Genomic DNA, 17,701 nt, shown 5'->3' with positions numbered 1-17,701 from the left:
ACTCTGGAAATGAGGATAGTTGAAAGGGACCATGCACTCAGTTACTAGAACAATACAATATTTGGTGAGGTTTTATCACTTTCTTGAAGTTAGGGCCTGTTCACATCAGCGTTGGGTTCCGTTCATCGGTTCCGTTCGACCTTTCCGTTGCGGGAACCAATGAACGGAAAGTCAAACGGAAACCATAGCTTCAATTTGCATTACCATTGATTTCAATGGTAATGCTTCTGTTGTAATTTGTTTCCGTTCCTGTTCCGTAAGGTTTCCGTTTTTTTTTTGCTGAAACAATAGCGTAATCGACTACACTATTGTTTCCACAAAAAAAAGAAACCTTACGGAGCGGAAACAAACGAAAACCAATTGCAACTAAAGCATTACCATTGAACTCAATGGTAATGCAAACGGAAGCTATGGTTTCCATTTGACTTTGCATTCATCGGTTCCTCCGACGGAAAGGTCGGACGGAACCGATGATGTGAACATAGCCTTACCATAACCCTTTTAACCGTAAGCAAGAGCTAGACGACTGCTTGTGCTATGTGATGGCAAGAAGGTTACCAAACTTAAATCATTGGACTGAAAAGTTGCAGTTATCCTCGCTGATGCGTCACAGAAGTATGGTAGCACATGGTGGTATTTTAATATCATACTAGCCTATAGATGAAAGATTATGTCACAGCTATAGTATCTGTAAACTGGTGCCATGCGATGCTACAGTGTTAGCTGTGCCATTCCAAATGACAGGCCATGATAATACTGCTGTTCCTTTCATTTTGCTGCCCTTTTAATTTTAGGACGACAGACAGCTGTCTAGGTATGCATCATGTCAGACACAACCCTTGGTGTAACTCAGAATTAGATATGTTCTGCCTCTGAATCATATATCATTATCAATGTGGCCAGCTGTCATGTCTTGTAATAATACCCTTGAAATGTATAAATGCTGCAAAGTGTTCCCGGTAACTTACATTTGAATACATTAGACACTAAGATGATCCCTCTTGAGAACTTTCCATACAAAGTTAAGTTCTTATGTGATGTTGATAGATATCTGTACATTTTGGAAGTTTCTCACAAAATTACAATGTGTCCAACTGAGAAAATACTGGCCCACATTTACTAAGACTGGCGTATTTTACGCCAGTCCAAGTAAAAGAGATAGCTGGCCTGATTTGTGCCAAATTTATTAAAAGGTGCACTCTTCTTAATAGATTTTACACTGTCTGAGAGGCAGAAAAATAAATCTACGCCTGCTATGAGAATGTGCACATTTGTGACAAAATGCACATTTTTTAGGCTTGATAAATTTGACTAAAACGACACTTCTTTGAAGACAATGCCTACTTTTAAATTTGGCAAGTAATGAGAAAGTCACGCATTTTACACAAATTTGTCACACTTTGTGATTTGCAGCTTCTTTTGTCAGTGTTTAAGCCAAACTTCATGATGTGGGCCAGTGTGGTAAGTATTTTAATACTATGGATGAGGAGTAGTAGTGGAGTGGATCTTTTTTAGAGATGCTAATTGGCTAAGAGGAATCATGTGATACAGCATGCGACTCTACCGAACCAGGAAGGGCTTTCTTTTTGGCCTACCGTTTGGTATTTTGGCATTTTTGGGAGTCATTTAGTGGATACGATTACACTGACTAGTTTAAGTCTATCAGGGTATCACTCTGAGGTCTACCATAGGTCACCTTTAATGTTGAGATTGTATTCCAGACACTAAATATAAGGTGAACCAGGTGTGTTTTAAGAAGTACTCTATTCATCAAGTTGTGGAAAGCATTGGAAGATAAAGCAGTAGAGATATAGCTTTGGAGGTTACACTAGAGGGAGGTTATACTGAAAAGGAAGGGTTGAGTAAACATCAAATATCAGAGGTACATAGTTTGGTTGAAAATAATAGGAATGATTATTTGAATGTATAATATTAACTGAACATACAATGGACAATACAAGATATAGGGAAAAAGCTTAAGAGGGGAAGTTGGAAGAAAAGTAAATTGTAGAAATATGGGGGTAGAGTGTAGGAGGAAGGAGGACCAGGACTCTGAATGTAGGTAGGCTGTGTAAAGGCAGACAGATGAAGGTGAGGGAAAAGGATACTGTGGGTGAATGTTCTCTACTTCAGAATTATAGTTAACTGTAAAAATAGTGAGACACAGGTAGACAAGAAATAAACAAAACACATTGGTTGTAGAATCAAGGTGAATAATAAAGGAAGGTAGAGAAGGGCATATTAAAAACATGTTGCATCAGTAAAGCAAAGGTCAAAAAGAGAATTAGAACTATATTTATAAAAAGAGAGGATGGAGAAAGTTACATAAAAGACACAAAGTCTGAATGAGGTTGGTATGTGAGAAGGTCACATACATGGGAGTAGAGTTGCATTTTAGAATGAGTAAGATTCAGATATTGGAAAGTGAGCCATAAACTAGATCAAATCTAAAACGAAGGCTGTTTCCTATGTCCGTAAAATGTCAAGTTCTTCTGTACTCTGTTCATTTCAGTAGAACTGTGGGGGATCCAAGTAACCCGGCATTAAAACGCACCTGTATTACGACTGTGTGAAGCTGACCTTAAATACACATCTCTTGTAAAATTGTATTTACTTCCTGCGTGACATAAACACATACTCAACCAAAATTCTTTCTCCTGAGATCTGCGGTTTTATTTTATTTTTGCTATGTTTTACGTGCAGCTGAGATCACTCAAATTATCTGTTAAATGAAGAATATAAACAGCACCTGATGCCCTGGCTTTTGAAGTCAAACAGATGTCTACAGGCACAAGTGGTCAGTGACATCTACAGCTCTGCCTGACAACTAAGCTTTTTTTTCCTAGGAGCGGACACATGGAACCCTCAAAGCAAAACAGCCTGTCAAGATTTAAACAGCAAGTGTTAAAGAGAGTCTGTCATCACATTTTGCCTCCTAAACTGCTAATAGCGCTATATAGGGAAGGATGATCCCTTTTTAAATATACCAATGTTGCCCAGGTCAGCCCTTTGTGAACTAAAAAAGTGATTTTATTTCTCTGGATATTGTATGTAAATGAGCAATGAAGAGTCCTGCAGTCCATGAAGTGTTCTGCATTCTACGTGGTTTCTGCTTAGAATGCAGGACACTTCCTGGGTTCAGGACTCTTTAGTGCTCATCTGCATACGACGCACGGAGGAATAAAAGCAGTTTTTTATGGTTCACGATAAGCTGACTTGGGCAACATAGATATGTTTGATCATCCTTTCCTTTATAGCGGTATTAGCAGTTTGGGAGGCGAAAATGTGATGACAGGCTCTCTTTAACTTTTTGTGCTCAAGCCTTCTCATGTTCTATATTATAGTCCTCCAACAACTGCACAGAACACAAGGCCTTGGTTGGAATCAAGGTCCCATCGAAGCCCTCTATCTAAATGAAGAAAATACGTGATAAAATAAAGAGAAAATTACAATTGAACTCTGAGAAAAAAGTAATGATGCTTTTAGATATCGTACAATTAGATGTATCACACTACCATGACACGTGACTGAAGGGTGTACAATATATATCTTATGCATGGCAGCACTGACAGACCTATATATAGCGTGTAATAGAGTCTGTCCTGCTATGCCTGCTTGGTGGACTGTTTCCCTTTAAAAATGACAATAGTAACCATTGCTCGGAACAGAGATGTACTAGAGAACATGTAAATATAAGATAAATTATCTAAATATAAAAACTTTCAGTGCAGAAAAGTGACAGGTTCTATATCTAGCTGCCCTTTGTTCCTCAATGTGTGCCGTCTTGGAGAACATGGTGCATGCTACACTGTAATTATCTATTGGCGTAACTGCTTGGTAAATGTGCCTTAGGCCTTATTCACGCGGACGTGTCTGTTTTGCGCGCGCAAATGGTCCGTGTGGCATCAGCATATTGATTTTCGCGCAGCCGGCATCATTATGACACTGTTTTTATGTTTACAAACAGAAAAGCACAAGGTGCTTTTCTGTTTTCATTCATTCTTTTTACTACTGTTGCACGAATCACACGCGGCACCCGGAAGTTCTTCCGTGTGCCGTGCGCTTTTTGCACGCACCCATTGACTTCAATGGGTGCGTGCTGCGTGAAACGCGGGAAAGTATAGGACATGTCGTGAGTTTTACGCAGCGCACATACGCTACGTGAAAATCACTGATAGTCTGAACGGCCCCATTCACTAACATAGGTCCGTGCGACGCGCGTAACACGGACGTATAACACTTTGTATGAATAAGGGCTTAATATGTTTTTTTTTAAAAAAATTGTTGAACCCAATCTTAGCTGCATGTCACTGATGAATGTCACACTCTCTGAATCCAAGCATAAGGAACACCTGGCAGTAATGTACGAGTTTGTTGGCAGAAATTAACAGATTCATAAAATGATAGACAAACCATTTGTACATAGCATTTAGCTTATTACAACATATTAGATGTAAGCACAATGAATGTACCTGTAATACATTGCCTCATGCACACGACCGTATTTTTTCACACCCGTAAATACTGGCGTAAATACGGGTCCGGTGTCACACGTATTCCACCCGTTTTGCACCAGTATTTACGAACCCGTGCTCGTAAATATGGGTCCGGTGTCACACGTATTCCACCCGTATTTACGAGCACGTTTTTGGCAGCAAAATAGCACTGCACTAATCGGCAGCCCCTTCTCTCTATCAGTGCAGGATAGAGAGAAGGGACAGCCTTTTCTGTAATAAAAGTTAAAGAAATTCATACTTACCCGGCCGTTGTCTTGGTGACGCGTCCCTCTCTTCACATCCAGCCCGACATCCCTGGATGACGCGGCAGTCCATGTGACCGCTGCAGCCTGTGATTGACCTGTGATTGGCTGCAGCGGTCACATGGCCTGAAACGTCATCCAGGACGTCGGCCCGGATGTCAAGAGGGACGCGTCACCAAGGCAACGGGCGGGAGACCGGACTGGAGAAGCAGGAAGTTGTCGGTAAGTATGAACGTCTTTTATTTTTATTTTTTACAGGATAGGGGATACATGTCTTTTGTTTATGGCAGAGCGGGGAGATACCTCCCCGCTCTGCCATAGTTTTCATTGTAGTCCCGGCGGTAGTTACGCCACTGGGCTGTGGCCTGCAGACCGGGTAGTCCCCTGACCTCGCCTCACCTCGCAACGCTCCCGTAATCACGGGTGAACACACGGAGCCACCCATGATTACGGGAGCCCCATAGACTTCTATGGGATGCCCGTGCCGTTATTACGGCATGAAATAGGGCATGTTCTATCTTTTTTAACGGCACGGGTACCTTCCCGTGAGCAAACGGGAAGGTACCCGTGGCTAACAGAAGCCTATGAGCCCGTTATTGCGGGTCGTAATAACGACCCGCAATAACGGGTGATTTTACGGTCGTGTGCATGAGGCCTAATGGGGCAATATATGTTATCAATGTTGAGAGATATTAGGGTGCCATCAAGGCCTTAGATCATGAAGTGACAGTACATTGAAAATTACTTCTGTGCACCTTTTGTTTTACCTGTTCTCCATCTGTAATGTATGGACATTCACCTCTGAGCCCATGACTCACATGGTTGATATGACCTTTACTATACATGCAACTTGTATGATTCAAGTTGTACGGCTTTCTGCTTGGACAATGGGAATGTCATGTAATAGTGTGAATTTCCATTAACATCTATGAAGTGCATGAGTGTGGCATGTGTGTCAGTGGTTCAGTAGCTGAACAAGCGTCAGCAGTTGCACACATTGGATGAAGTTGCTTAATACCACCTGCCATGTCTCATTGCACAATAAAAGCTGATGCGATGCCCAAGCTTGATGTCTCCCCAATGCAACTTTTAGAACACAAGGAACTGTGAAATTTATAAAGAGTAATAACATCATTAGTAACGTGAAAAATTATTTATGATAATTAAGTTTATAATTATAATATGGAGATCTATGGGCAGCATTGTGATGTTACAGGGGCTGGTACATTAAATGTTAATAAGGCTTACTGTCAATGGGTCTCATCATTTCTAGTATAGCAGAATTTTTTTTTATGAATATTGGGTGAACAGACAAATGAGATCAGTCTGAAGCATTGTCTCCTAGCAAATATAGACTGAGCAAAGATAAAAATCTTTAAAACTGAATTATTCATATCATCCTGGCACCACTGAGAGTTATTCCCGGCATTGATCACTGTTCTTTACCAATACAACACAAGCTTTACTGTCTCTAAACTAAGTAGACACAGGAGCAGACAGACAGAGCGATAGGTAGATGAACACTGTTGTATAATCATTCCACCCTAATTATACAGTTATTGTATGTTTTTATGTGCATCATCGTACATAGTTTATTTATTTATATTATTACATTTAGCATATATGCTGCTCTAATATATGTATCAAAACCCATAAAAAATGCCCAGCTCACACTAGGCAGTTTTGGTGCAGTTTGTTTAAAGATTTTTTTTATAGCTATAACCAGGACGGAGTCTAAAGGGAGGAGAAATATGATTGAAAGCTTTTATACTTATCCTCTTTTTGGATAATTTCCCAGTTTTGTCTAAAACAAGAAAAACTGCATCACAAATGTTATCAGAATGCAAGTTGTGCAAAAGTAGTTCAGTCACAGGAGCACAAGAGTCTGTGCCTATCCCCACTGCCCCTGTGCTTGCACTGAGACTAAAGGCTGACACTCTACAAGGTGTTTTTATTTGGATGCAGCCATAAGTAATGGTGTGGTATCTATGGTGGGAGAAGGTGCTGCTCAGTCACAGGAGCCCATGCTAAAAAATGAATTGCAATTGTGCTCATAGCTATAGCTTACATATCCATATGGATATTGTGAATGGAAATCAACAAATACTGCTTCTCTTCTTAGTAAACAAAGTACGGTCCAGTAATCCATTTGACAATATGGGGACTTTATTGAAGAATTGAGGAAGCATTTTAAAATCAACCCAGAAAAATGAAGTAACAATACAATACCGCTGACGCATTTCGAATGCCAACTGCATACTTAGACATAGCCTAGCCAGTTGGCGTTTGAAACGCGTAAACAGTCTTGTATTGTTACTTCGCATTGTCGGGTGATTTGAAAATGCTTTTTCAATAAAGTATGGATTACTGGACCGTACTCTGCTTGCTGTTGCCATACGCTGTACCTGAGTGGGGTTTGTGCATTGAACTATAGGAGACGCAGGATACCGGTGAGCTGAAATACTTTTCTATACTATATTTCTTTACTTAGTCCCTGAGATCACCACACGGTGAATGAATTTTGATATAGATGTTTTGAAAGTAAGAGCATAACATGTACCACTTTATTACAGAATAATTGTATCATGAAAGACTAGCTTCTAATATTAGTCAACTAGCAAGAAATCAGCAAGTACAGTGCGTCATAGTAGTATGATCTATGGACAAGTTTACAAGTCAAACGTGTTTTAAGATTGTGCTTTTAATATACAGTATGAGCCTATTTAATTGAATACACTTACAAATGCTCCAGCTGGGGCCTATTCAATAGTCTGATGAAAGTGAATTACATCCCGACCTCATCTCTGAGCATGCTATATAACAACCCCATTTGGTAAAATCATTTATATTACATTTAACAATTATTTTACTCCTAATTATGTCATTTTCTTACAGTGTTGTCCTACATTATCCAACCTGTCATAGATTTAATACAAGGGCATATTTAGAAGAAGAATCTGTCCATGTTTATCTAGACTCTCATTTACAGAAAGTTGATATGACAAGTGGCAGGCAGGTTTGGATTTACATTATAGGAACCTGTCAAGTACAGAGCAGCTTGGGAGCAGTATAGAAATTGGACTATATTGCAATTACAATGATATTTAGTATTTTTTTATATTACTTTCGCTAACTAAAATATAAGAGGATATGAGGGATGTTGGAACCTTGGGGTATAATTGGTAAATTGAGGGGATGGCACAGTGTTGAGACATGAATATAGACCTAAAGACAGATAGAAAAGATCATTGTCTTACCTGAAGTTCACACCATGCCACTTCCACTGTGGTTTCTGTATCCAGACCCTTGTACACCGTTTTAAAAGATCCTCTTCCAATCTCAATGTTAAATTTCAAGTATCTCCCATCTGGTGAGGTGGCCACAGCTTTGGTCTCATTCTCATCAATCTCTTCTTGCTCTCTTCTGTTTTCTGTCACTACTGGTTTGGGAGCAGGAACAGAAGGTCGTTCGGGTCTGTTGGCCTCATCCTCAGACTCAGAGCTGATGTCCACAATGCTGGCCAATGTTCCTGAAGATGGCAGAACATCTGCCTGGGTGTTTTGTGATGGGAGATTGGTAGAACCAATAGATACCTCAGGGATAAAGTCCACTTTCTCTTCCAAAGGGGTCGGTTCCTCAGGTGACCACGAGGAGAAAGAAGTTCCTGGTGGGTCATAACCCAATAGTTCTAACTGAGCAGAGCTTCTCCTGTTAAATTGGTAAGAGTTCCTCCTAGGCTCCTTGCCTGAAAGTCTTCTTCTCCTCAAGGCTGCAAGAGTGGACAATTCGGCTGGATCTTCTGGCAGAACCGAGGCAAATGAGATGCCACATCCTGCCAAATCCACTTCTGTCTGAGACATGGCTTGAGTTGAAGGTACTCCAAAAGCAAACATATCCCCGTTTTACAGCTAAAAGCGAATTTGGGTTACCAAGAGTATGACTTAGGAGACATTCCTTGACTTGTAGAGCCTTGAAAATGTAACTACCTGCGGATCACTGAATGGCACTTAGCACATGGCCTTGGCACTATTATGCCACATACTCACTAAATAAGTCAAGATTCAAGTAAGAAACCTAGCCTAGATATATCACAGAAGAAATATCACCACTTGTGCAAAAATACTGCACGAAGCAAGACTTGCAAAACTGCTACATCAGCTGCTGAGCTCCATCTTCTTATCCATAAGTCCGAGGACTATACAACAAATCAGCAATTCTGGTGTCCCTGTAGATGCAACAATGTGTCACTTGGGAATTGTGAGCAGGATGAGCGTGGAGTTCTGCACCTGGGTTCTTCTCTCTTGTCTCCAATTCCTAAAGTCACTGCTAGTGACAGCTTCAGCCGGTGGAAAGAGAATCTGATCTTACTTTCATGTGACTGCAGTGTGTGTATACAGAGTAGATAGAGCCAGCCTTCTCACACAGCTAAGGAACACCTCCTCCAGGCTCCAGCCACGCTCCTCCTATGATCTGCAACAGCTATACCTTGTCTAGCGATGAACGAGGGCGTGCAATGATGTTACTTACTAGTCCCTTCCTCCCAAACACCCATACTTTCTGAAGTCACTCAGCATAATCTATCCCCACAGTGCAACACACAACAGGTTTTTCCTCAGTGATCCATGCATCAAACACAAGATGATAAAACCCCTGGAAACTTTTGGTATTCAGAGCTGTCAATTCAGACACAGAGATTTAGGAAACCAATAATCACATATCAATACATGTATTTGGCAACAAACAAACAAACAAACAAACCAAACAAACAACACTTTATTATTCATCAGGATGTGTTCATTGCAGTGTATTCCAGTAAGCTGCTAATGCTATACTGTTTCTCCAGGAGTGAACTGGGTGCAGACTTTGTGCAGAGTTGTAAATACAATCATTCGTTAACAGGGGGCAAGGGTTCAATTAACTGCCCTAGCCCTGTATCTAAATACTGTGGTCTAGACTTGTTGGTGGACCTCCTTGTGCGCAGCACCTGGGGCACATTCTAACCACTTACCTTACTAACAATAAAAAGAAAGATGTCGTAACTGTGTCAGTAGTTATCCCTGAACATAGTATCATTTAATCATGAATATAATGCACTATATGAGCAACAATTTGGCATAAGCACGTCATTATATGTTGTACAAGACATTGATATATATATGTATGTGTGTGTGTGTGTGTGTGTGTGTGTGTGTGTGTGTTATATTACTCAAAATTCCTTGAGAATCTGAACAGCTTGAAATGAAAGTTGCGATTAATTAGTGTGGCAAACATATGCTATGTGCTTAATAGTATGTTCAAATGAAAAGACCATTTCACTTCCATTTGTTTGCTAACGAATCTACAATGTACAAACAAATTGCAAACCATGGCCTGGGGCAACTATAAATAGGTGAACACCACTAACACTTTCAGATACCCATGATCCAGAGGGGAAGATGATATTGTGTATTTTTTTCAATTTATTTAGTGACGTGGAAGAAGGTCAAAGTGGGGTCAGAAAGGTGCATAAACCTTAAAGGGTTATTCCCAGTGATGACATATCGCTAGGATAGGCCATCACTTTATAATAGGTGGAGGTCCCTTCTATGTTTTCTCTGCACAGCAATGCTCCTGGCCACTCACTGGCTATTCACTTGAACGGGACCAGGCTGCAGTTTCCTGCACAGCGGATGGCAAAGGCGCCGCTGTGCATGGAATACCATGGAAGGGGACGCAGCGCTAAATCAGCACAAAGGCCCATTCATTCTTAGCATTGTGAAGGTCCCGGAGTTTGGGTCCCCACCGATCATAAAGTGATGGCATAACCTAGCGATTTGCCATCACTTTATAAGATGGGAATAACCCTTTCATACGCATATAATAACGCTGGAAAATGCCTTTATTGAGAAAGTGGAACTATGCTGTGAATATTTGGTGAATAAATCCACTTTGCCATCAATATCAGTGGCAGCTGTAGAAGGATAGTGATTAGTGAAATTGTTCAGCACAGAACATGATGGGACCTGCAGCGATCATTGTCAGCAATGAATTATAAAGCTGGCAAGGAGCGCATCATTAGCTGACACATTTATTGTGGTCAGTTTTCATTTTTCTGGTGCAGGGGGGTGAGAAAAGCCCCAACAGAGCTCTGTAACGGTTCTCCTCGCAGCCCTTTAGGGATCGTGATGTAAATAGCACACAGTACTTATAAGCTATTTAGAGTATGGTGTTGTGAGGCAGAATTTCACTGAAAACTTACATTTGTCATTTTTAAGCAAAGGTACATTTCAGTAAAAGTTTGGACTTTTCAAAATTTGACATTTAATTTTTCCTATATGCTGGGGCCTCCATAAAATCTGAATTAGGATTTTAGTTTCATTCAAACGGAATGGACTACTAGAACACATACTATACAAGTAATTGAGAGATTTATTATATAAGAACTGCTTGTATTAAAAGCACTCCATCTGTTGGGGATGTGACATAATTGCAGCCTATTATGTTTGCTAGTTAGTCTCCGTTTACATCTGTGCTAGAATTTCCGTTATTCTGTCCTTTCATTGGATAAGAATAACAAAAACAATGGAAGTGCCGGATGCATCATATAATATACCAAATGCCCCTGAGGTAACCCATTGACTGTAATAAGTTCCTTCGGATTTCCGTCATGGTTTCTCTCATTTTGCCAGTAATTTTGTCCTGCAAAATCACAGAGACCACGACGGAAGCCATTAAAGTCAATAGGCACCGCGGTTTCCGTAATGCGATGGATACGGTGCTTCTGGTATTCTCGTTCTGCTACTATGACGGAGTGGAACAAAGGAACCCAGATTTGAACACAGACAGACAAATGGAGACTGTTTAATTTTTCTGTCCTTTTGAACAACAAGATCCTGACAGATCCATTTTTAAAAAATATTTTTTGGGGAAGTCTATGGCAACAGGATGCTACAGGATAGTCAGTTTGTTGCAACATCCTGTTTGACCTCAGTTTTATTTTACAATAAACTTGCAATAAACGAAAGACCTTTAAAAAACAAAAACAACCTGGATACAACGAATCCGTCAAAAATGTGCTGTTGTTTTTATTTGCTGTTTTTGTTGATGCTTGATAAAGACCCAATTATGGGTTGAAACGTTGCAAGTGTTTTTATTCTTGGTGAATAAATCAAATACACTTCTTTGGATCATCTTGAGTGCTGCAGTTCCTTTCTTCAATTGTTGTTTTTAAAAGGCTTTCTGTTGTTTCCTGTAAAAAAAACAAACCTGGACCTTTCAACAGGATGCAAAGATGTGGTGTGAAACTAGCCAAACACAACCAATCCAATTTATTTGTCCCCCAATTTAACCCCTTAACAACATCAAACATATGGGTACGTCGTTGTCGTTAAGGACTTAACGCAACACAACGTATGGGTACGTCGTGTTGCTGTTGCGGGCTCAGAAGCTGAGCCCGCACCATCGCCAGCGAGTGTCAGGTGTATATTACAGCTGATACCCTGCTGCATGGCCAGGACAAGAACTAGTCTCCGATCAGGCTGATTAACCCCTTAGATGCAGCTCTCAAAAGTGAGCGCCACATCTATGTTGTTTCCTAGCAGATTTGCGGGATTCCGATGGCTGTTCTGGCAGAACGGAGGCCTAACAATGGCCTCCTGTCTGCCAAGTACGGAAGCCTGCTGGTCCAGCCCGGAGCCGGGGCCTAAAAGGCTTCCGGTCACTAAAGAAAGATGGCGCAGGCTCAGGTGAGCCTGCGACATCAGCCGCCGGTGCCAGCTGTATGTTACAGCTGACACCGTGCTGCAACGGCAGGGAACGGAGCTAGCTCCGATCCCTGTCATTAACACCTTAGATGCCGCAATCAAAAGCGATCACGGCATCTTAGTAGTTTGTATCAATCGGCATCGACACGATGTGATCGTTAGGCTGCCGATCATTACTATGACAACTGGAGGCCTAACAATGGCTTCCTGGTCTGCCACATACGATAGCCTATTAGGCCCCGCCCACAGATGGGACCTAATAGGCTTGCTGTCAGTGAATGACTGACAGCTCTAATGCATTGCACTACGTGGGTAGTGCAATGCATTAGAGTAAAGATCAGAGGTGCAAGCCCTCAAGTCCCCTAGTGGGACAAAGAAAAAAAGTTGAATAAAAGTGTAATAATAAAAGTTTCAAGTTAATAAAAACAAACATTGCCTTTTTTTCCTATAATAAGTCTTTTATTATAGGAAAAAAATGAACACGTTAAAAAAGGTACACAAATTTGGTATCGCAGCATCCGCAACGACCCAAACTATAAAACTGTAATGTTATTTTTCCCACATGGTGAATACCGCAAAAAAAGATAAGTAAAAAAGCATGTCACGATCTATTTTTGTATCACCACCCCTCCTAAAACATGGAATAAAACGTGATCAAAAAGTCCCATGTACCCCAAAACGGTACCAATAAAAACTACAGCTAGTCCTGCAAAAAACAAGCCCTCCCACAGTTTTTCTGACTGAAAAATAAAAAAGTTATGGCTCTCAGAATATGGCGACACAAGAAATAAATAAAATAAAAAAGTGATTTTATTGCGCAAACGCTGCAAAACGTAAAAAAAAAACTATATACATTTGGTATTGCAGTAAGCGTATCGACCCGTAGAATAAAGTAAAATTATCATTTATAGCCCACGGTGAACGCCGTAAAAATAAAATAAAAAACATAGCAGGAGGTGTTGCTTCTTTCCATGCTCCCTGGAGCGATCAAAAGATACACGAAAACTCTGATTAGTTTCCTGTTGATCACAGCACGCACGGTTATTCCGCGGTTATGGAAGTCCAGTAGCGTGCCAACCATTATTGAATGGTTCCAGAAGATTTTACATCTGCAGAGAATGGAGGAGGCAACACAGGCCCAGCAGGATCATCCACGGTCGGGGAGATTGGTCTGGCAGGAATGGCAGGAGTTCTGTGAGTCGGACGATTATTTACTTTACGCGTAGGCCTCGTAGGATATTTCAGGGGGGGGAATTGGCTTGATCCGTCCTGATAGCGAGATTGTGCGTCCTCTGGTTCCGCCTACTTTCTTTCTACTCTATCCGATACAGAGTATGGAAATAACGCCTTATCACATGTCGTGGTTCTGATGCCGTCTGACGCGGTGCCCACTGTCCTGAATGCATTGATGGTGATGTATTGTTAGGTTTTGCCGATAACCATGTATCTTGTCCACCTTATGTGTTTCTTCCTTGCTGGTACAGAGGTATATGTTGCATTATATGAAAGTGTTATATGCATAATACGGATTGTTTTCTTTTTTTTATTTGCTTTTTGTTCTTTCTATGTTTTCATATGCCGGCTATGTATGCTGGTTGCGCATATTCTCTGTATTGCTGTGCATTACTTGATTGTTTTGATTTATTTTTGTTGAAAATACCCAAAAATAAAGAATGTTTAAAAAAACATAACAGAATTGCTGGTTTTGGTCATCTTGCTGGCCAAAAAAATTTAATAAAAAGTGATCAAACAATCGCATGTACCCCAAAATGGTACCAATGTAAACTACAGATTGTCCCGCAACAAATAAGCCCTCACAAAGCTCAGGTGAAGAAAAAATAGAGACGTTCTGGCTCTCAGAACATGGTGATGCAAAATGTGCAGAGTGTTCCAAAAGTGGATAAGATTGGGCACCATTTATCAGTGCGACACCGGCCACACATCTATGAATTATTATTTATTTACCCCATTATTATACCCTCTTATTATACCCTGATGTACACCTCACAGTTTATATATGCCCCCACATTACAAAATCAAATATCAGCAATACCCCAAACAGAACTACTACCAAGCATAAACTGCACGCCGATAGCCAAATGGTGCTCCCTCCCTTCTGAACCCTAAAGTATGCCCAAACAACAGTTAACGTCCACATATATGGCATCGACATACCCGCTTAAAATTTTATGAGATATTTGTCTGCGGTGGCACAAACTGGGCACAACATGTTGTGTGCTAAAATGGCATATCAGCGAAAAATTGCAATTTTCACTTTGCACCATCTGCTGCGCATTAATTTCTCATAAAAAAACCTGTGGGATCAATATTCTTACTATACCCCTTAAAATGCCTTAAGGGGTGTAGTTTCCAAAATAGGGGTCACTACTTTTGTTTTACTATTTGACCTTAGAGCCATGCAATTGTGGGACAATGGTGTGAAAATCACCTAAATAGACCTCAAATGCGCGTGGTGCTCTTCACTTCTGAGCCCTGTCATATGTACAGGCAAATGATAAATGCCTTGAGGGGTGTCGTTTCTAAAATGGTGTCACTTTTGGGGGCTACCACTGTACTTTGGTACCTTTAAGGTTTTGCAAAAGCAACATGGCGCCCAAAAACCAAGCCAGCAAAATCAGCATGCCAAATAGCGCTCCTGCGGTTCTGAGCCCTGCAGTGTCTTCATTCAGGGGTGTAGTTTCGCAAATGGGGTCACTTTTGGGTGGTTTCTACTGTTTTGTCCCATCAGGGCCTTTGCAAATGTGACATGGCACCAGAAAACCATTCCAGCTAAATTTGAGCTCCAAAAGCCAAATGGTGCACCTTCCCTTCTAAGCCCTGCCGTGAGTCCAAACAGCAGTTTATCACCACATATGGGGTATTGCCGTGCTCAGAAGAGTTTGCTTTACAAATGTTGGGGTACTTTTTTTCTCCTTTATCTATAGTGAAAATGGAAAAATCTGAGCTAAAACTACATTTTATTAGTAAAAACGTAGATTTTCATTTTCACGGCCTAATTCCACTAAATTCAGCAAAAAAACGGTGTGGTCAAAATGCTCACTATAACCCTCTATAAATTCTTCAGGGGTGTAGTTTCCCAAAGGGGTCACTTTTTGGTGGTTTCCACTGATTTGGTCCCTCAGGGGCTTTGCAAATGCGACATGGCACCGAAAACCATTCCAGCAAAACTTGAGCTCCAAAAGCCAAATAGTGCTCCTTCCCTTCTGAGCCCGGTCATGGGTCCAAACAGCAGTTTATTACCACATATGGGGTATTGCCGTAATCGTGAGAAATTGCTTTTCAAATGTTGGGGTGCTTTTTCTGCTTTATGCCTTGTAAATATTGAAGATTTCTAAATTTAATTGGAAAAAATTTCGATTTTAATTTTTACATCCTAATTCCACTAAATTCAGCAAAAAACCTGCTGGGTTAAAATGCTCACTATACCCCTTGATAAATTCCTTGAGGGGTGTAGATTGCCAAATGGTGTCGTTTTGGGGGGTTTCCACTGTTTTGGCACCACAAGACCTCTTCAAACCTGACATGGTGCCTAAAATATATTCTAATAAAATGGAGGCCCCAAAATCCACTAGGTGCTCCTTTGTTTCTGAGGCCGGTGCTTCAGTCCAATAGCACACTAGGGCCACATGTGGGATATTTCTAAAAACTGCAAAATCTGGGCAATAAACATGAATTTGCATTTCTCTGGTAAAACCTTCTGTGTTACAGAAAAAAATGAATTAAAACAGATTTTCTGCAAAAAAAATTAAATTTGTAAATTTCACCTCCACTTTGCTTTAATTCCTGTGAAACACCAAAAGGGTTAAGAAACTTTCTAAATGCTGCTCCGAATACTTTGAGGGGTGTAATTTTTATTAAATGGTGTGTTTTATAGGGGGTTTCTAATATATAAGGCCCTCAAAGCCACTTCAGAACTGAAGCGGTCCCTGAAAAAATAGTGTTTTGAAATTTCCTTGAAAATGTGAGAAATTGCTGCTAAAGTTCTAAGCCTTGTAACGTCCTGTAAAAAGAAAAGAATGTTCAAAAAACGATGTAAACATAAAGTAGACATTTGGGAAATGTTAACTAGTAACTATTTTGTGTGGTATTACTATCTGTTTTACAAGTAGATACATTTAAATTCAGAAAAATGCTAATTTTTGCACATTTTCTCAAAATTTTGGTATTTTTCACAAATAAACACTGAATGCAGCGACCAAATTTTACCACTAACTTAAAGTACAATGTGTCACGAGAAAACAATCTCAGAATCGCTTGAAAAAACAGAAGCATTCCAAAGTTCATAGAAAGTGACACATGTCAGATTTGAAAAAAATGGCCTGGTCCATTAGGTGAAAACAGGCAGTGTCCTTAAGGGATTAAAGGGGTTGTCCACTACTTTTTTTTTTTTTTTTAAATCATTGCAATGCTTCTGTCTTGTTATATTATTGTCCCGACTATCGTTTTCACAATTTTATATATTTGACTCAGCTTTCCACTGTATTGTTTATAATATTTTGCACATGTGCATTAAAAGTCTGTTCATTGTGCTCGCGCTTTTAAATACAATTAGTTGTGCCTGCGCAAAAAAAAAATTATTGTTGGAGCTTTCTAAATTCCACTTAACTTCTGCCATACACCCGTGTTCGAGGCATCCTATTGGTCTAAAGCCTCCTCAATACCCGCCTCGTTCTCTCATAATTATTTTATTTTAATTCATGTTATCCCTGGGTGCCCACGAGCCCCGCAAAGATGGTATCTACAGTTATAATGACACTGAGGAACAACGTGCAGGCACTGAGGGATAACATGAATGAAAATAAAATAGTGCTCGCATTGAGACGTAATCAAAGAAAGAACGAGGCGGCTATTGGGGAGGCTTTGAACCAATAGCATGCCTCGAACCCGGGTGTATGGCCGAAGTCAAGCCGAATCAAAATAGCTAAAATAATTATTGTTTTTTGCGCTGGCGCAATTAACAGTATTTAAATGCGCAGACCCAATTAACTTTTTGTTAATGCGCATGCACAATGAAATTGCTTTCAATGCGCATGCGCTAAATATCGTAAGTTGCTGCACATGCGTGGAAAATATAACTAGGTCGGAAACAGCGCAGGCATAAGGGGAAGAGAAGAAGCAAGAAGACCGGAAGAGGAGCTCCACCGGAAGTCAAGATTGAAGACCGAACGAGACCTCAGCA

The 17,701-nt window shown here is 40.5% G+C and overlaps 2 protein-coding genes across 8 annotated transcripts in view; one reads left to right on the top strand and one right to left on the bottom strand.

Moving 5' to 3' along the window:
• WNK4 (WNK lysine deficient protein kinase 4) overlaps positions 1–9,132 on the bottom strand; it is a 158,821-nt gene extending 149,689 nt beyond the window's left edge. Inside the window, exon 1 of the mRNA XM_075847024.1 lies at positions 8,017–9,132. Within this exon, the coding sequence (XP_075703139.1) occupies positions 8,017–8,652 (636 nt within the window). The 5' untranslated portion in view covers positions 8,653–9,132. The remainder of the gene's footprint in view (positions 1–8,016) is intronic.
• Positions 1–17,701, top strand: part of EZH1 (enhancer of zeste 1 polycomb repressive complex 2 subunit) — a 519,099-nt gene that overhangs the window by 143,468 nt on the left and 357,930 nt on the right. The gene's annotated exons all lie outside the window — the stretch shown is intronic.

This window comes from Rhinoderma darwinii, chromosome 13 (assembly GCF_050947455.1).
Source record: "Rhinoderma darwinii isolate aRhiDar2 chromosome 13, aRhiDar2.hap1, whole genome shotgun sequence".
Lineage (NCBI taxonomy): Eukaryota > Metazoa > Chordata > Amphibia > Anura > Rhinodermatidae > Rhinoderma > Rhinoderma darwinii.
This window is presented reverse-complemented; position numbering and strand designations above follow the sequence as displayed.